Below are 20,878 nucleotides of genomic sequence, written 5' to 3' on the forward strand. Positions count from 1 at the left end.
TAGGTTACTGTGCCTCCCTGCGTGTTTACGTGTGATGGAGAGAGACCTGCGTTTCGATTGTATTTTTGATGCCCTCGCTCCTTTTGAGCGGACCATGTGTCATCTTTTGACAAGAGAGCAAAAGGGGAACAGGTCCGTGCTGGGTCTAAAATAATACCGTGGAAGCTTCTGCTCATAATGTGGCTTCTGCTTCTCCCACGCGTAGCAAGCCTATTTTTGTTGCCTGCCTCTCTGGCTGTGTTGCAGAGAGTTGGCTGGAGCCTTACTATCTCGCCGCTCAGTTGCAGGATGCACAGGCAACTGACAACAAAGAACCAAAAAAATAAAGACAATAAGCCAGCTGAAAGCCATCGCACCCACCCACCCTGCCGCGCCCCACTCCCCAGGGAAGGGAAAGCACATCCAACAAGGAATTGTACTTTGATTTCTGAATAGATTGTTCCCCTTAACGTCAGTTTTCAGCTGCAGCACAGCGTGTTAAGCGCTGCAAGCTACAATACCCTCCATCTGAGAGGAGGGAAGTGCTAAACAATTTATACTGCAGAGCGCTCTAAATATAAAAGGAAGTGTTGTCTTAAAATAGCTGCTTCCAGAGTCGCATAGCAATGTTTAAAGGTATACACACTGGCACGCCTCATCCTGCCTTTCAGAGCTACTCATGGTTTACACTGCAGGGAGAGGCACAGAAGCCAAGTGGGGATAGGAGACCATCTCTAAGCAAATGTGAAGCAGCAGATAACAAAAGAAAGTGTGTTGTTGTCACGTGCATCACTCCAAGTCTCATTGCCTTCATTCTGAATGATATGTGTGTGACAATATGCTTTTTTGCTTGGGCATCTACTTATACTTAGAAAGGAGCTGGTTCACTGCTTACATTTTTTGTGCACCTGCCTACACATTTGGATAAAGCTGGGTGCAGTCCAGCCTGCATTCAATGGTGCCAACTGAGCATCGAGAGGAAAGCCACGGTTCCCGTATCTCTTGCTCTCCACAGCCCTTTCCTCATGTCAAACAACTGTATTCCAGTTTGCTGCATACACACTCAAGAATGGTCACAAAGGTATCATTCAGTACTTTATTCATTTATCTGGAGTATTTCTTTCCTGCTTTATAGCTCCGAGAGCTTCTCAAAGGAGCTTACGCAAGGTCCTCAAAACAAAACCCTACTCAATTCTGGGAAAGGAATGACAACCAAAAAAATTAAAAATCACACAGGATGTCTATACGGAACCAGGATTATTCAGGCTCTTGTCTTTGTTTTTTGTGACAGCGTACCAGACAGCATCTCTCACAAAAGACTCCTCTGAGGCCAAGGAGTGGGGTGAGCTGTTGGATCCTCCTCAGCCATGATGGAAGCAGACTTCCCTTTGATGCCAGTTGCCAGTTGCCAGGCAACAGTTCCCAAACTCAGTCCAGAATAGATGGTTTCTCCATATGTTGTTGGGCTACAATTCCCTGACCACCAGGCCTCCTGGTTGGAGTGAATGAGAGCTAATTGCAATATCATCTGGAGAGTCTCCCATTCCTATTGTAGACTCAGGCCTCATCCGCACTACACATTTAAAGCAGTATCATGCCACTTTGAACAGTCATCATTCCTTAGGGAGAGGGATTGATTAAGCCACTGCAGGAATTGCAGGTCTGTGAGGGGAATTGGGGTCTGCTAAGCAATTTTCAGCACCCTTAGCAAAATACAGCTCCCAGGATGCTTTGGGGGGAAGCTATGACTGTTTATAGTGGCACAATAATGCTTTACATGAAGAGGGCCAATGGTGCCTCACTTAGCAAAGGAGCCAGCCAATGAAAGACAAATAAATTCACCATGTAGCTTTCCATATATTGGATGTAATGAGATAATGGCCTTGTATGCACAGAACGGAAGCAAACCATGGTTTACTACAAATGGGCAGCATGTGCATGCTGCTCAAATCATGTTTGCTCTGCTTCTCCCCTTTCCCATGGTGGGAAAGAACAAACTACCGTGTTGGCATAGCATTATGTGCAAATCAGTTTTCATAATTTGTTTCTTCCAAACAAATTACAAGCAATAATAATAACCATAATAATATGAAAGAGAGAGTGAGAGAGAATCAAAGAGTGAAGTAATTATGGGTGAAAACATGAGCAAAACCCAGCGCCACTGCTGAATGGACAGCAAAGTAAGAGGACTAGGGCTGAAAGACCAGGGGAAATTGTAGGTGCATGAAGGCAGCTATCCTAAGCACAATATAGGGGACTGTAGCCCTGCTTACATGGCAGGTGCCTGATTTAACAATATCCATAGTTATGCCTTTTGGTACCTGGGTGGGTTTTTCACTAGTGCGTTTTTCAATCCTACAATGTGTGCAAATAATGTAGAAAAGAATGCCTGGTCAAAATGCAAGAGACTTGTAATCACTCTCCACAAATGCATCTTAAACCAACCCTTTTTAAATATTGCCTGAAATCACCATTATTTAACAAAAATTAGTGGGGCAGACTTGAATAAATAAAGCTCTCTTGTTTACTAGTTTCTTCTCATGCGTGGTTGCTCACAAATCAATATGAAGCAAAGCAAAGTGACCAAACTGTATGGATCATTCTTTCTAGTGACGTCAAGACAATCTAAAATGTCACTGTGTCCTCTCACTGGGTGTGAGTGGCACCTAATCTCTATATTCTAATGTGGAACACAGGAAAATTACAGAGCATGGCTATCCATAGCAGGAACAATTCAGCAGGAGCTTATCTATATCCCTCACTGACAGAAATGAAAATCTAGGAGTGTCTTTGTGCTGCACCCATTAATTTAAGTGGGACCTATTGAGAAGATCTTCTCAATGGGCTGTGCATTTGGATTTGCAGGAAATGAAGGTAAACTAGCAAAGGGAAAGCTAGCTTTATTTATTTTCCTTAATTGCTGTCTCCCACCATGACAAAAGGTTCAGGTAACTAACAATCAGCTCAAAATAGAGGCAGCACTGTTTCAAAACTCATTGTTACTTCCAAAACCAGGTTATGCTACTCTGTTACCCTCTAATGTCATTAATGTGGTGCCCATGAGTGCAAGAGCACTCTTGAGGTCTTTCCCTGGGGCTCACTGGGTCTTTAAGTCCCTAGGCCATAAGTGCATACCCTCCAACATTTCTCCGGTGAAAATAGGGACGTCTCCGATGAAAATAGGGATGCTTTTGGAGGATCTGTAAGTAGTGAGGGTGCTTACCCTTTTCTCCCTTGAAAAGTACATAGACCTGAGGAAGGAAGCTGGAAAAGTGACACTCTTTCCCACTTATTTCAGCTCTATGTCATTTTCAAGCCTCGGATTAATTCTACTGGATCCCAGAACTCCTGGAAAAGAAAATGTTTATGTGTGGGTTCTCTGTGTCTCTCTCTCTGTGGCGAGGGCTGATCTGTGGGATGGGGGAGAGGGGAGAGAAGTAAATGGAAAGTGTGATGCCCATAGCACTTGCTCACAAATTTAGGTTGTGTCCATGGGCCTAAAAACATTGTTGTACCCCATGTTAGATGCTACTGTCCTTTGGCAGCCAACTTTAAACTATTAGCAAGCTAAGAAACCCTTCCCAAGAACCAGAAAAATGGGGCAGGTCTGGCATCTTGGGGTGTGAGCCTTCATATGGCAGCTCAAGTTGGTACCAATTTCTCAGCTTTACTCAGCTCTCATCCTTTTCAAGGCATAGTCAGGTAGCAGTGGCCTGCTCCAAATGAGGCATACATGCCTGCAGGTGGGAACTGAATGGTAAATTGAACCACAAATTCTAGAGCATTGAATTGGATGACTATCCTCTAAAAAAATTATTGGCCTCATGATTTGTTTTCCAGATTTGTTGCATACTTGATAAGCTAGCAAACTGTGTATCTGATCCTGAAAAGTTTTCAGTAACATTTTATACATGCTTATTCATGAACCTAACATACGGTCTCAACACTTATTTCTGCAAGATTATTTTTCACCAGACTTTGACTTTCAAATAACTTTCAAACCTCCGCTCATCCATGAAGCTTACTGGGTAGCTTTAGGCAATTCATCTCACCTTTCAGCTTATCATGGAGTTATTTTAAGGATAAACTAAGCCTAAATTGTAGCCTGCTCTGTATAAGAAATATAAGACATGTAAGCAACTGAAATTACAAATCATTCAATAACCTTGGCATGGCAGACTAGAGTAATCAAACCTGAGTTAGAGGATTGGGGAGAGAGGTGTGGGGGAAAGACAGTCTTAAACAGCTCTGAGACTAGCTGTGTCTCCTAAGGATATTTGAGCGTGTGAGATTTTCTGCATCATTTGACCTGCTAGGATAATTACTAACCTGCTGTTAATACCTCCCCTTTTCACACTGAAATACTTCAAGGTATTTTTATCTTTGGGGAATTTGTGGCTAGTTTGCATGATTCATTTGCTCTGCAAGGGAAAATAACATGGTGCAAAAATAATAGAACAGTACAGAGTTGGAGTGGCGAGCAAAGCTACCTTGCCCTTTTTTCCCCTAACAGGTGAAGTGCAGGAATGCACACAACGAGTTTGACAGCAGTGTGGGGACAGGAAAGGTCCCAGAGGACATACCTATCTCTGAACCCTCTTTGCAAGAGAAGCTACCTTATTCATAGTTTTTGTATCAACACACAAACCAAGGAAGAGCTGTCCCCATTAGCCGATGGCTTGGTGGGATTTTGCCGCTCACCTGACCTCCTTTCAGCAGCATCACTGCTACATGCTGGTACAGAAAAGGAGGAGGGAAAGGCAGTGGTGAGGTCAGCACACTGCAAACACGACAGTGGAGCCAAACTGGCATTCCTCTTGGCACATTCGCACCATTCCCCCTCTCTGTCCCAGTATGCAGCAGTAATGTAGGCAGAGGGAGGTCTGGTGAGTGCTGCAGCTCCACCACGTACTGGATATCCTTTGAAATCTGCACTTCTCTGAATTTTGTGATGCAGTTCTTCAACTAACCAACATGTACAGAAATGCATATAGTAGACAAAAATGTGCCCAAAAAGTGTGTATTTGTTTGCAAAAGTACGTACATTAGTCAAAACTGCATACCAATATGCATTAATTCAGAGAAATGTAGCCATATTTGCACGAAGGTTGTTTTTTTAAACAACAACACAGAAATTGCTGTGGAAATAGGGAAAACTGAATTTAGGATTGAGAAAAATGAGAAACTGAAAGAAACTGCCCTGAGACCGCTGGATATAGGGCGGTATATAAATTCAATAAATATAAAATAAACCAAAATGGGCAAATATGCCCCTCCCTAGTAGGAGCAGCAATCATGGATTTGTAGAGTTGGAAGGGACCCTGAGGGTCATCTAGTCCAACCCTCTGCAAAGCAGGAATCTCAACTAAAGCATCTATGACAGACGGCTATCAAAACTCTGCTTAAAAACTTCCAATGAAGGAGAGTCCGCCACCTCTCATGGGAGCCTGTTCCACCATCAGAGAGCTCTTAGAAAATTCTTCCTGATATTTAGCTGGAATCTCCTTTTTTGTAACTTGCATACATTGGTTTGGGTTGTGTGCTCCAGAGCAGGAGAAAACAAGCTTGCTCCATCTTCCATGTGATATTTGAAGATGGCCGTCATACAATACGATGCAGCTATAATTCCTCTGGTTATGGAATCCTGCTTTTCCTAGCAGGCTGATTTTCTAGCAGTGACAATTAGGTTGAGGTGGCTTTGAACACAAAGAAACTGCCTCTCCTCCTCAAAATTAGTCCCATTGAACAACTTACATGCTAGCTCAAGGATGCGGAGGAGCTGTGGCCTCCCAGATTTCGTTGGGACCTCAACTCTCATGAGCCTCTGTGTAGCCAATGGTCAAGGATGATGGGGAATTGGACTCCAGCAACATGGAAAGCGCTTCAGTTTCCTCATCCCTGAACTAACTAACTAACTGGAGCATGGTTAGTTAGTTACTCAAGTTAGTATGGCAACTCAGACACGGTTGTTCTTGCCTCCACAACTGGATGCAGTAAGCTTCTGAATATTGCAGAAGGAGAATATTACTGTCCTGCTTGCTAGTTTCCCACAAGGCCTCTGGTTGGTCACAGTGAGAAAGGGATTTTGGGCTAGATGGGCCACTGGCCTGATCCAGCAGGACCCTTCTTATGCTCCACCGAAGTGCAAACAAATAGCAAACGTAGCTACTTCCTTGGGCCTCCCACCCCACTGTGAGAAATAACAGATCAGGGTGCCATCTGAGATAAGGTTACCATATTTTTTTCAAAGAATCCGGGGACACTTTTTTTTTAAAAGAGAAAAAAAGTGTTGTTTTTTTTAAAAAGAAGTAATATCTTCTCTTTTGTGGTCTCCTCTGTTGCGTGGCCTTCCTCTGGGCTCTCTTGGCGTGCTAGCCGCCGTGGAGTAGGCTCAGGCCAGGCCTGGGCTCGACCATGTGTCCTTGCCCTCCTGGTGCTCTCCTACCTCTCCTCTTCAGTGGCACAGCAAGGTCAGGGCTCTCCTCTTTTTTCTCCTTCCTCTTTCTCTCTCTTCCTTCTCCTCCTTCTCCCTGCATTGGCTCCAGAGCGCCGCTGGGCAGTCAGCTGGGTGGCTGGGTGCTCTCACTCCTGGCTCGATTTGGGACATGGGGGGCAGCAGTTCCCCCAGTTGACGCAGCGGGCGTCCCCGGTGCTCCCTTGGCAGTGACGACGGCGGCAGCAGTCTCAGCAGCCCGGAGCCAGCCTGGTAGCACAGTTGGCTCTGGCTGGCTTTAGGAGCTGCACGCTGCTGTGGCATCCGCCATTTTGCCTTGCCAGAAGTCCCCATATGATGTGTCTTGTGCCGTTGAACCAATCACGCAACATTCATTCCCTACTAATAAATCTACAACACTTAAAATATAAATCTGGGGACATTAAATGAAATCCAGGGACATTCCGGGGACGGATTTTGTCCGGGGACAGATTTGTAAATCCGGAGACTGGCCCCGGGAAACGGGGATGTCTGGTAACTATAATCTGAGAGGCCTCTTGGCTCCTCCATTGCTTGGCCACATTGGATGCTTCCTTCCTAGCTCAGATGAGACACAGTTAATTTCTCTGGGCTTTTTAGAGTTGTGGTCAAGTTTCTGGGAACTGTTTTCTCCTTGCTTATTCATGATTTTGTGCTTGATTCCCTCATTGATTGGAGTAATGCTCTTTATGGACCAACAAAAGAGCTTGCCGTTTCCCACACGCTCCAGCAACAAGAAAACATAACAACTCTGAACTGAATCAGTCTTTGCCCAGAATTTAACAGCCTGGGTCCTATAGCTCACCCTGCATTTATAGCTAACGCAACAACAATAAACGTGTGAGGCCCACAAAGCCAGCTGGATATGCAGTGGTTAATGCTTATAGGCGCACTGTGGCCAAGCCAGTTCACTGAAGAAGAAGGAAAAAAAATATCAAGAAATTGGTAGGTTATATAAAAAGATGAGCACTGTGGCATCATGGAAGAGGTATGCACGCGACACCTAGCATATTATTGCTTTCAGCTCCAGCTACTCCCGTGCTGAGCTCTACAGGCATGCTGCTCAGGATGTGGAGAAGAACGCTGGCAAGAAGCATTACATCGCATCTCAGGAATCTCTCCAAATGTTTTCCTTTCCACATGTGATAAATAGTGCTGCAATTTCCTCCTCATCTGATTTAAAGAAAATGCCAAGGTTCCAAGGTTATAGAAAGCCCACTGCAGACTGAAACTTGAACTCTACAACTTTAGCTACCTGGGAAGGGAGTCAAGGGTTTTTTGCCACAACTGATCATACACTGTAAAATATGATGGCTAGAGGGGCACATCAGTAAATCCAAATGTTGGCACTTGCAGTTTTGAAAATCCCATTACAAAAATGGGATGTAGTATGACAACCTCACAACAGAAGGGAGGACTTTTGTGGGGTGGGGCCTCCAAAAAACTCCCTAAAATAAAATGGCATTTGCTGCACCACCAAAAGTGAGCACTGATGTAGCCAGGAAGGGAAGCCTGAGAGTCACTTCCAGATCTTGGGACACCACACCTGAAAAGGCTGTGTCTCAGCTATCTACCTACCCCATTTCTGATGGGCCCAAAGCAGGACTGCAGAAGGAAGGTTTTGGGGCAGGCTCATACGGATGAAGGTGTTTCTTTAAATTGTCTGAACCTGGTCCTAAAGTCTTTATCACTTCTCTTGTGAACGAACAGGGTGGTGACTGATATAGGTCCCTTTCTTTCCAGTGACATGACTGATGAGGGGCATAACTGCGCCATTTTGTGTTCCTGTCTCTCTATCTGCTCTTTCATATGTGGCAGCCATTTTGTACTATTGAACAAACATACCCTGAAGCTATTTTGTTAGGCCTTGCCCCTTTCTGTGCCCACAATATTTTCTCAACATTCCAGATGTGCCCATTGGCCCCCAAAGGTGGGCAACCTCTGAGTCAGTGATTGTCCTACCTGGCATAAGCTATAAAATGCAGAACGCATTTTAAGGGTGTCTCCTACTCTCCTGGAATGCTTTGTTCCATCTTACCTAAATCCACACTTTGACACAACTTCACTGCCCTCCTTCACCTGTGATAAAAGCTGGACACTACAGATAGTCCTCTAGAAATGGGAATACTGGGCACAAAGCTGCTGCTGTGCTTGCACAGGGGGTCGTATAGTAGGGAATTAATAGGCCACTGCTGCTCACTGCCCCATTCCCAAACCCAGCATTTTTATTTCTCTATTTCCCATCATTCTCTGTAGCAGGACTTATATTCTGAAAATGCAGATTGCTTCTATGTAACTCATAGGAATATATATATATATATATATATATATATATATATATATATATATATATCAACTATAAGCTAGTTTCAAAACTGCAATAAAACTCATTCCACAGGGCAAGTTAGACAGGCTGAAAATATATTTATATGTGAGGATAGAAATAAATATTAATTCTTTTGTGAAAGGGGTTATAAATAAATATCCCTGAATAGTAAAGCTACAAGATCCAAGTGTTTTATTGTGCCACCTGGAGACAAGAGCTGACAAGGTAATTGTTAGTTTCCTTCTAAATCTACCACAATAAAGAGGTCTATTATGCAGAGCTGGTGCACAGCTTATTGCTGCTTCAAGTGCTAATGAAGCCTCTGAAGGCAAATTTTATTGTAATAGTGTCACGGCAGGAATTCATTGCTCATGGAACTTTTCAGCAAAACCAATGTATTAGCAGTGTAGAATAGCTTCTTTTATTACTAGCAAACACTCACGAATGAACATCGTGGGTTCACAATGTTTTGCTTTGCTAATATTTGTCTATGCACACAATTTTAAAGGCAGGCATAGTAAACATCAAAGGGCACGATCCGACAGAATGCACTCACGTCTAACAGTGAAATTCTAACCGTGTCTACTCAGAAGTAAGTCCTATTGAATTCAGTGGGGCCTACTCCCAAGTGAGTGGGATTGAGACGGCATGCAGCCTGTCATTTCCTTGCTCCTGGGAAGATATGGCACTGTTCATGATTATTTTAGCGAAGGAACCCTCCTGTCCCAGATCTATGCAAACTATACCTCTAAGGGCTTTGTTATTGTAGTGCTCAGCAGTAAACTAAACCTGATTTAAACAGCACCTATTGGTTATTTCTATCCTTCCCTTTCCCCCCATAACCTCTGTGGAGGGTCAAGGTGTCTTCCAGAACAGCCTGTGGGGGGGGGGGGCTGATGGAGGAAGGGGAAACCCTCCAATGTCTATCAGAGACACTTTGCATGAGATGTCTCCACCTGCTTTGGTGCAAATTCCCACTCCTGCAGTTCATGAGCCCCAACCTTGTAGAGAGGGTTTGGGGGTGCGCAGGAGAGAGGAAGTGCTAGTTCCTTCTACTCATGCAATCTCATTGTGGTTTCCTTTTCATTGTTCACTTTAATGGATAAGGTACAGAAAGCCCAAAGCCATGGATTCATACTTATAGCTCTGACAACAACTTTGTTGAGATTTCTATTCCACCTTAAGGAGCAGATGTGTGGAACTGTTGCATGTCACATGTCTGTTTACATTCCAGCACAGCTTGCTGGGAACTTCCGCTGTGTGTATAGCTTTTGCTTTTTCCCGTTCTCTCTGAGAAGACAAGAGAGAGAGAGAGAGAGAGACGACTTTGTCCTGATTTATGATTAATAAATCTGTAGTTGTAGTATGCTTCCACAAGCCTCATGCCTATTCTGTGTGTGCAATTCACTCCGCTGATAGTGTGCCCTGGCTCTGAAGCCCGGGTCGCTGATTTATGTCAGAGCAAATGCTGATGGTCTTCACAGCGGGACGGCTGGAAGGAAACGGCCCAGCTGGGGCTTGCCAGCTGGCCTCCCGGCCTTCTGCATGTCAACACTTTTGGGGTGGGGGGCAGGGAGGTGCTCTGAAAGTAATTTTTTGATCCTTAAGTTTGTAGGTACCCTGAATGTGGACATTATTGCAACTACGTGTACAACATCGTATTGTCAAATTTAGATTTTGCAAACACAAGGTATGACTTTAAAACACAGCTGAGATTCCAAAAAAAAAAAAAAAAATCAAGTAGGATCCAGCTTTTTGGCCACACGTTGACATAATTAACTGATAGTAGTGTCTATGTTTAAAGAGCAATACACCTCTGGTAACCGAATTCGAGGGGCACAATGGATCCATGGCACTATCTTCTCCTGACTGTAAAAATTTCAGGGACATTATTTTTGGTCACTTGGAGGCAGAATACTCTGTTCATTCAAAAATGACAAATCTTGTGCTGATACATTGCTCAGTCCTCCTCCCTTAACTAGTCTAACAATTTTATTTGGAAAAGACTCACCTCCTGCTGACAGAAGAGCAATGCTAATCTTAGGACTTTGATAGATGGGCAGTATATGCATGCAATAAATAAAATCTTATATTTCAGGGTTTTTGTTTTGTTTTTGTTTTACAACCCTTTATTTTCCTTTTTCCTTTTCTTTACTTATTTATTAAAAACTTACTTTATTTGCAAGCACTAGAGCTTGGCATGGGGCAGCTGTTGAGTAGAAATAAGCATCCCTGTTTCAGGAGACATGTATGATGCCATGCCTCTCATAAAACTGTCCCGTTATAAATATACATATCTGAAGTGTTTCACTCTAGCTAAACCCTTTGTGGAAGAACACCTTGTAAGGCTCTTCTAAATGGCACAACCTTAAAAGCTCTGGGGGGCCATAATTCTGCAAACTGGAAGCCAGTGCAGACAGCAATTCCCTGAGCTGAACGCAAATCTAGGAAGTCTGCTACCAACAACAACAATGAAATTCTTTCTTTTATTATACTGTCTAGATTTTAAAAGGTGGGCAAAGCTAGGTAATATGAACTGGAATGACTGATAAAGATATAGAGCATTTGAAAATGCATTGCATAGGAATGGGCTGATTTCTCTAGCCAGGTATTCTGCCTTTTATAGTGTCTAGAACCAACATTTTTAGGAAATGTGTTATCAGAGCAGTCATATTTTCCCAGCCACGGCAGTTTAAATGGCAACTTCAAAGCTTTTGTGCTGCAGAAAACCTCTAGGGCCAAAGCGTGTTCTCACTAGCAGAGAGCACGTGTTGCGGTTGGGGAGCAGGCCACCATCATGACTAGGCAAATTTGGGAACCCAAGATGAAAAAGGGTTAATTGGGTCGCTGGGGAATTTTGGGTGTTGCAAAATTGGAGGAGGGGTTTAGAGTCTATAAATTGAGGAGCTAGACTAGGGGACTTCCTCTTGGCCGTTTTGCATCGGATCACATGGAGCACTTGGACAATCTTCTCATTGTCTGGTTACATTTCTTTATTTCTTTATTTCCCTTTTCCTTTTAATCCTCTCCAGTCCCTTAAATATTTTAATTCCCCCCTTTTCCTGTTCGATTTCCCACCCCACCCCTTACCCTGCCCTGTGGGAAGATTCTCCCTGTATCTGTGGCTTGCCTTTCCCAATAGGGAGAGAGCCCCCATTAGGGGCTTTCTTTCACAAAAAAGGTTTCCTCCATTTTGCTTGTTGAAATTGTGGGGCTAGTCAGGGCTGTTCCCAGCTTAGCTGGAATCACTTTCGTTTATAGTACCCCGAAGGTTGACTTTATTTTGAGTGTGTGCAGCGCTGTTGGCCAAATTTTAAGCTAGCCTTGGGTGGGAGCACTAATTTGAGTTCTTTTAACATTGCTATGAGACTAAGATTCTCAAGAGCTGAAGCAGGGAGGCCTATTCGGCCTGCACATAACTTCCAAGCCTGAGTCTGCTACAGGTAGCAGTTAATTGTTAAGTCTCTGACACGTGATTCATTATCTCTATGTATCTGCTTCCAGGCCCAGTTGCTGCTAATGTATATCTGAGGCAGACAGAGGGCCCCAGAGGCTCCCTGTCCCTCCAAGGACTATGAGCACTCTGCATATGCTCTTGAACTATGCTGTTTCTGAACAAGTTTATTTTCTTTAAGTTTGTTTTGCTGATAGTGGCGACTGCCATTGTGGCTTAGTGGCTAAGTGCAGGACTAGGACCTGGGAGACAGGGTTCATATCCCCCTCTTAGCCATTGTTATAACAAAACAAAACAAACTGCTCTTTTTGAGCTATTCTGTTGCTGGGTAGTTCGGCCCATTTGTGATAAAATAACTTTGGGTTTCTTGAAGGGGTGCTTCCCTCTAAAAGGGCAAGCAGGGGTACCCGGACAAGCTGTGGGCTACCTCAACTTTGCTATTTCCCTGGAAACATTTATGCCTGGCCTAGAAGGTGATCCTAGGGCTTTGCCCTAGAATTCGATGGCCTGGAAGCGTTTCCGGCCTGAATAGTGTCCCCATGTGGTCCATGAAGCATTGGTTTCACTGGGTCAGCGCATAGTGCCGGTAATGCCTAGGTTGCAGGATTGGTCCCTGTATGGGACAGCTGCATGCTCCCCCATTGCTCTACCTGGACACTTAGGTCCTTTTGGTGGTTACCTCACTGCGAGGGATGTAACGGGTGCCACATTTGCAATATGCAACTGGGAGAAAGCACCTTTGCGTGCCCGCATTGCAGTTTGCTCTGTGCGTTGCAGAGCACGGCGCTGCACGGGCTGCAATTGCATTGCATTGCAAGGAGATCTGCAGTTGCATTGCACGGAGGGTGTGTAGTTGCATTGCACGGAGGGTGTTGTTGCATTGCACGGAGTGTGTTGTTGCATTGCACGGAGTGTGTTGTTGCATTGCACGGAGTGTGTAGTTGCATTGCACAGAGTGTGTTTTTTGCATTGCACGGAGTGTGTGTGCATTGCATGGAGTATGTAGTTGCATTGAACGGAGGGTGTGTGCAGGGCATGGAGTGTGTAGTTGCATTGCATGGAGTGTAGTTGCATTGCATGAAGGGTGTGTGCATTGCAGGGAGTGTGTTTTGCATTGAACGGAGTGTGTAGTTGCATTGCACGGAGGGTTTGTGTGTGCATTGCACAGAGTGTGTAGTTGCATTGCACGGAGGGTTTGTGTGTGCATTGCACAGAGTGTAGTTGCACTGCACAGAGCGTGTTTTTTGCATTGCACGGAGTATGTAGTTGCATTGCATGGAGAGTGTGTGCACTGCACGGAGTGTGTTTTTGCATTGCACAGAGTGTGTGTCTGAAAAGGAAGCTGGCTCGGCGGCAGATTGGTTGGGACTCCTTCAGGGGTTCTGGCCAGCATCGGCCCTGTAAATTCACATATCATGATGGCAGCACAAGATGCCCCCTGCCCAAGCAGGGGCGGGAAGTTGGCAAGCAATAGCTCAATATCTTTTGCCCATATTCCCATTTTATTTAGGGATCCAGTTGGATATCGTTGCTAAAACATGCCACTTGCATATGGAGAAGCTGTCTGCCTTGAAGGAAGTTATTTTGTAATACTTCCTCTGTAGCAAGTGATGCTTCATCAGATCCGATCTTGCTGGGTCACTTAATTAATCTTCCCACTAGGCCAGGCGGCCTGAGGTCCCCTTACCTTTGTGTACGCCTACCAAGCGTGGTGAAGGCAGATATCAGGTGATGGTAGCAATTCCTGACCTGAATGTATGCAATAGTAGTTCGCCATGGCAGGATACCTTGAACCTGCACAGGGATTTTCAGGTTCAGGCTGGTGCTGCTGGATCTTTGCCCTTTGGTTTTTATTTCAAGGGCGGCTGGTGAGCAAAGCTATGGCCTCAAGCCCGGTGTGGTGAGGCAATCATGTGACATAACTTTTCTTGAGTTTTCCCCATTGTAGTAGCAGTTCACATGTGGCCCGAGGAGTTCAGTGACCATCGGATCTGCTTTTGGTCTGATAACCAGGTAGTGGTGAGCGTCTTGGCAAAACAGTCCTCACGCTCTAGCACAGTCTCCGCCCCTCCGCGCATGCTTTCGAGCTGCGCCACTTAAGGTTTAATATTGTGCTTTCTACTCTCCAAATTACGCTGACACTATCCGATTTTCAGATGAAGCGCTTCAGATCCTGGGCTCCAGACTCAGCTATTGCCAGATTTTTCCAGACCACCTGTGGTATTTTGACAACAATTAGTAATTACAGAGAGTGGCAGCTTCCATTTCCCCTTCTGCTTTTACCTATTAGGGGAAGGCCTGGATGGATTTCTTAGCCTTAAGCTGGCAGTTCTCCGCCATTCAGAAGAATTGGCCCCCATCCTCTGAGCAGATCCGGCAGTATTTGGTCCACCTGCTGCAGATTGGGCATGCGGTTATAACTATCAGAATTCAGTCCGCTGCAATGTCTGTTACACTGAAGCTTTATTTTTCAGAGACCCTTGTATAAGGTTTATAGTGAGCAGGCCCTTGGAAGGTTGGAATAGGCTCCAACCTCATAGGACAGTGGGCAGGAAGTCGGTCAATTTTTACCTATGCAGTTTCTGCAACAAGTTAAAACTTGTTTGCTGGTTAAGATCAAGGCGAGACTCCTTTCAGTAGTCCATTGCATTTTCGCACTGAGGGTTGGGAAAATGGTTGTTGGAGCCAGCACGGGGCTGAGAGTCCAGAGGCTTATTGCTTCAGGACTTTTCCTTACCCTTTGGAGCTTGTCATCAGAGTTGGGAACGCTAAAACAGACTTAGTGGGCAGGAGTGCCACAATCAGGCTTCCCGCCACAGGTGAGGAGGGCCCTTGCCCGGTTATAGAAGAGAATATTTGGCTTTTTATTCCCTGGGGGCTGGCCCGCTCCTAGTGCATGAAAATGGGTTCCCGTTAGCCAGACATCAATGTGCTTACGTCATGCACCAGTTATTACGGCCTGCGGCTTGCTTACCGCTGAACACGCCTCATTCCTTACGATTAGGTGCTGCTGCAAAGGCTGCACACTGGGGGCCTGTCAGTAGACAGGATTGTGAATACGGGTCATTGGAAGTCTGACACTGACAAGGGTTATATCAGGAAGTGTCACAATGATGTCTGCGCTGATGCTTGTCTGTTATTTCCTTTTCCTCCCCCCCTTCTTTCCCCCCCTCCTCTCTTTTCTTTTCTTTTTTCATAGGAGCAGCTGTGCACATTTGGGCCACAGCATTGTACACTAGGCTGGCAAGCATGTTGACAAGTTTGGACTGGGGCGCCATTTCAGTCTTCCTGCCCATGTGAACATATACTGGATCTCCAGATGGGGAATACTTTGGGAGGAGATCCTTCCTTTGGTGCGGTCGAGTGTGACCTGTGCAGGTCCTCCCGCAGTGCTGGTGGTACAGCTGGGCGAGAATGTTTGCTGTCTTCCTCCAGCATAAGTTTGCATTCCTGCATGCAAGAGGGCTTGGATTGAGTTGGTGGCAGCTCTCCCTGGACTCAAAATAATTTAAGGCATTGGTTCAAGGTGGTATGGAGGGGGGGTTGGAGCACCTGTCCCCTTCAATGCGCAAAGATGTTCCATTAAGGGAATTCAAGGATTTGTCATGCTTTTGTCGACCCCTTTCGAGGGGTAGGGCCATGCCAGAGTCCTTGGGAGCATTTGGGGTGAGCTTGAGTCTGATCCTGGTTCATTGCTCCCCCATGCTGTTTACTGGAACTGACGATATGGTGGGGCCCAGTCGTCAGTGCTGCCCTGCTGAGGTCAGGTGCAGCTAGTCTGGAACCAATGCCTAGACAAACTACCACCGAGCAGGCCAGGAATCATGTTAATAAGGTGGTGGATAATAGAATAAAATAAATAAAGTAAATAAAATAACAAATAAAATAAAATAGGTCCTTGCTTTAGGTGGTTCTGTAATATTGCACCCTGCTAATTTTCTTCAAGGCTGTTGCCCTCTTTAGGGCAGATGGGGTGCATCTTTTCCCTATGGGGAACGACACCTGGCGGGATGTGATTGTTTTGGGATTCATTCCTCCCCCACAATGTTTGCTGGTACTGACGATATGGTGGGGCCCAGTCGTCAGTGCTGCCCTGCTGAGGTCAGGTGCAGCTAGTCGGGAACCAATGCCTAGACAAACGTACCACCAAGAAGGCCGGAAAGCGTGTTAATAAGGCAGTGGAAATAAAATGCAGGTCGTTGGAAATCGAATGCATTCAAAGGTTATGTTCGTTAACATTATTGGTGTCTTACAAATTTTGCTTGTTTTATCTTAGGTTTAGCAGCTGTCCGCATCTGGATGGTGGGGCACAGCATCATCCACTGGGCTGGTGTAGCAGCACGACAGTCACAGTCGGAAAAGGGTCCAGGTCTTGGCCTTCCTCCACATATTCAGTTGTCTTGGCTGTCCAGGCGGGGAATGCGCTGGCCGGAGCTCCTGCCTCGGATCCGGAGGCAGTTGCTAAGGGAAGGACCCCCATCGGCCATTGTGGTGCAGCTGGGTGAGAACGACCTGGTTTCTACGGACTGTTTTTTCCCTGCGTGCTGCAATTTTGTCGGACTTGGAGGCGCTGCGGGCAATGGTGCCAACAGCGAAAATATTTTGGTCAAGGCTGCTACAAAGGCGTGCTTGGAGGGGCAGTCGTTGCCCAGCCGCCACGGAGAGAGCCAGTAAACACATCAACTCCGCAATGTCAAAAAAGATCTTGGAGCTGGGCGGAGATGTGATTTTTCATCCTGAGATTTCCTCTCAGAGGCCATCCTTCTTTCGAGATGATGGCGTGCACCTTTCTGCTTCGGTTAATGAGGCTTGGTTAGGTGCGGTGGTGGCCAAGCTGAGGTCTTGGCTGGGGCTGTGAGTGGTTTGGCGGTGAGCTGTGGGCTCCATGGCGGTTAGGCATTGGTTAAATTGGTGCTTGGAGGGGTAAGGTGCCTATCCCTCCAAATGATGCGAATGGGAATTCCGTTAAAGGAATCCAGGGGCTTGCCATCCTTTCGTCCTTGTCCGTGGAGCCGGACTTGGGCCGGGCAAGACCCCACCGGAACATGAGGGTGAGAGGTGTTGGACTGCATTTACCCAGCCTCATTTCTCCCCAATACTTGTTTCCCACGCTGGCTTCCGGTGGTGTCCGGAAGGGACCAGCACTGTCCTTGGGGGGGCAAGGACAGATAGTCATAACCAATGCCTAAGCAACCACTCACATTTTCTGTATTTAAATAAAGTTGTGGCCAAAATTATGCCAAAAACCTTAAACAAAAATTAACGTGTGCTGTGTGAATTTTTGGGGGGGTGGCACTGCGGAACTCAACACGCAAAGCGTGTTCTCACTAGCAGAGAGCACGTGTTGCGGTTGGGGAGCAGGCCACCATCATGACTAGGCAAATTTGGGAACCCAAGATGAAAAAGGGTTAATTGGGTCGCTGGGGAATTTTGGGTGTTGCAAAATTGGAGGAGGGGTTTAGAGTCTATAAATTGAGGAGCTAGACTAGGGGACTTCCTCTTGGCCGTTTTGCATCGGATCACCCGCCCCCCTCCCTTTTATAGGGTGGTTCTTGGGTTCATTTGACCTTGCTATGCCTGTCATGGGGTCGTTCGCCTTTGAGCGGGGGCCTGGTAGGAATTTTGCCATTTGGCTGATTGGCTCTTGCCACTTGGTTTTTGCCTACTGCGTAGCAAATCGTCACAACTTGTAAGGTTGGCGGTTAGGCATTGGTTAAATTGGTGCTTGGAGGGGTAAGGTGCCTATCCCTCCAAATGATGCGAATGGGAATTCCGTTAAAGGAATCCAGGGGCTTGCCATCCTTTCGTCCTTGTCCGTGGAGCCGGACTTGGGCCGGGCAAGACCCCACCGGAACATGAGGGTGAGAGGTGTTGGACTGCATTTACCCAGCCTCATTTCTCCCCAATACTTGTTTCCCACGCTGGCTTCCGGTGGTGTCCGGAAGGGACCAGCACTGTCCTTGGGGGGGCAAGGACAGATAGTCATAACCAATGCCTAAGCAACCACTCACATTTTCTGTATTTAAATAAAGTTGTGGCCAAAATTATGCCAAAAACCTTAAACAAAAATTAACGTGTGCTGTGTGAATTTTTGGGGGGGTGGCACTGCGGAACTCAACACGCAAATAATAATAATAACAACAATAAATACCCCTTTCTTGGCCATGTGATTGTGGGGACGTGTTTGCTAGGATAGAAAGAGTGAGGTACATACAAAAATAGTTACTTTTTAATTGACATGGAGTTTATTAATATTACTGTTTTGAAGTACAGGAAACTGCTACATCCTCTAATTCCTGGCAAAGGAGGCAATGCTTGTTGTTAGGGAAGACTCACCAGTGTAAATTTCTTTTAAAAGCAAATGAAAGAGGAAATGAATGTGCCATTATTTATTTTAACTTAAAGCTAAATGTAAAAATAAAAATGATTGTGAAAAATTGTGGGGAGGGTCATTGGTGTTAGTTTTTCACATTCATCTTTGCCCAATCTGCCTGAGGGAGGGGTGCAAAGTTTCCAAATCCCACACCATTTGGATGGAAAACACTGAAGTTGCAGCCAACAGAAGACAGGATAGGGCTCCTTTGAAATGAATGGCAAAACAAAGGTACAAAAAAAACCCCCGAAAACAAAAGATGAAATGAAATTTGCTTGATAGCACGGGTTTTAACAATTGTGTTGGGGGCAGAAATCACAGAGTTTGAAGAGCAAAAGCGTCAGCAGTTTTTGTGCTTCACATACCCCCAGCATCACTGCCTAAGTGAATTCAAGTAATTCTGGCATCAAGTCTGAGACCATTAGCACTGATACTAAAACTGCTAAAGGAGACCTGTTGACAGCCTGGCACCCTTCTGTGACACATACAATTATTTGTGATTAAGCCAAATTTCAAATTAAAGGAAATGCTACACTTAATAAACAAGGAATTAAAAAATCAATGCACAACACAACTGAGTAGGAATAAACATTTACGTCAAACTTGCTTGATCCCCAAGGAAAAATTATGTCCTTATTATATCACTGTGAAAATGAGCTCTGAAGTTATGTTCCCCTCCGAGGAATGATTATTATATTCAAATTTTAGCCTGGATTTGCAGTTGCCTAGTAGCTAAAATACCTTCACCTGGTACAAACTGACTTTAAAAGGTCCCTGTTGACAACTTTAGGGACAAAAATGAAAACAAACAAACAAAAAACATCCCTCTCAAGCTGTATAAAAATGAGTCACATGCAATTTCAAGTTCAAAAACAAGATATTTCTTTCAGATTTTTCCTATAAGCCATGTCCCTTTATAGCCATTTTCTTATCTCTTTCAGTAATAATTGTAGTCAGAGCTATAAGTAGGAACCCATGGCTTTTAGCATTATATATAAGCACTGCTTTTTTGACATATGGGAATTTTAACACAATCTAGCTTGAGTCTGCAATATTAATGATGCTGGGGAACAGTGTTTTGCTCTATGACTGATCTCATAAAAGTGAGGTACACATGTTAAGATAAATAAATGTTGTAGCTTATCATACATCAGAGTAGCCCAAAATGGTGTTGTGCATATCCAGAGCGTACACAAAGCAGTAGCTTCCATATCTTCCCTTTGAAGACATGTGGAAGTTCCACATGCAACACTTACATGTCTTAGGATGGAAGTAGGGGAGAAAGAAGGGAAAATTCTTCCTTTGGACACTACACAGGCAGTGAGAAAAGCCAATGTTTCACATAGTTTCCCCTCTTCATCATAACTATCCTGGGCTGCATCGAGACACATAAAAAAAGTGTTTCAGAAAAACACGTTGTAAACCTCAAAGTGGGAAATCACATTGGCAAAAGACAGAACTCCACAGCGCCATGTTGTGTCACAGTGTTATAATGCATATAAAACACTTTTTCTTCACTAATGTAGCTGAGTCGCTAGCAGGCCTTTCCTGTGGTGGCTCCCCACCTTGTGTTTTGAATATTTTGTTGGTAGCCACCCAGAGTGGAAACCCAGCCAGATGGGCGGGATATAAATAAATTGTTGTTGTTGTTGTTGTTGTTGAATGCACTCTCCGGGGAGGTTGCCTAGTGCCTTCATTACATATCTTTAGGTGTCGAGCGAAAACATTCCTCTTCTCCCATGCCCTTGGCTAATTAAACAATCTATAGCCTTTTAAAATATGGGGGGGGGGAGTTACTGTTTCATTTGTTATTATGTTATGTATTTTGATGTTTTTATACCAGAAACCACCCTGTGATGATCAGATAAAGGGCAGTACATAAAATAAATAAATAATAATAACCACCACCAACATCCTTTGGCTTCTATTGTCCACCCTGAACCTAAGGAAGATAAAGCACAGAGTAAAATTATTTAGAGATATATGGGGAGGGGGGGGTTAAAATGACTTAATGCAAAGGCATCCTTCTAATGTAACCTGGACATTATTTGGTGAGCCGAATAGCCACCCTTAGGCACATGCCATTCCTGGCTCCTTCGTACACTTTCTGGGTAGGTAGCAGCCACAGATCAGTAGCACAGCCCATGGTTTGCATGAAGGAGAACCTAGCTTTAATTCCTGGCATCTACAGGTAAGGCTTGGAAAGGTCTGCTGCCTGAAACCATGGAGAGCTGCTGGAGAGCATAGACTAGAGAGACCACTGCTCTGACCCCA

At 45.0% G+C, this 20,878-nt stretch overlaps 1 protein-coding gene across 5 annotated transcripts in view; it reads right to left on the minus strand.

Moving 5' to 3' along the window:
* The window catches only part of HDAC9 (histone deacetylase 9), a 487,438-nt gene that overhangs the window by 272,640 nt on the left and 193,920 nt on the right, over window positions 1-20,878 (minus strand). Inside the window, exon 1 of one of the 5 annotated variants that reach the window (XM_081164396.1) lies at window positions 158-240. The exons of the other annotated variants lie outside the window; for them this stretch is intronic. Within the exon in view, the coding sequence (XP_081020522.1) occupies window positions 158-176 (19 nt within the window). The 5' untranslated portion in view covers window positions 177-240. Of the gene's footprint in view, window positions 1-157; window positions 241-20,878 lie in introns of those variants that run through there. 5 annotated transcript variants of the gene reach the window in all.

This window comes from Podarcis bocagei (genome assembly GCF_964188305.1).
Source record: "Podarcis bocagei genome assembly, chromosome: 12".
Classification (NCBI taxonomy): Eukaryota; Metazoa; Chordata; class Lepidosauria; order Squamata; family Lacertidae; genus Podarcis; species Podarcis bocagei.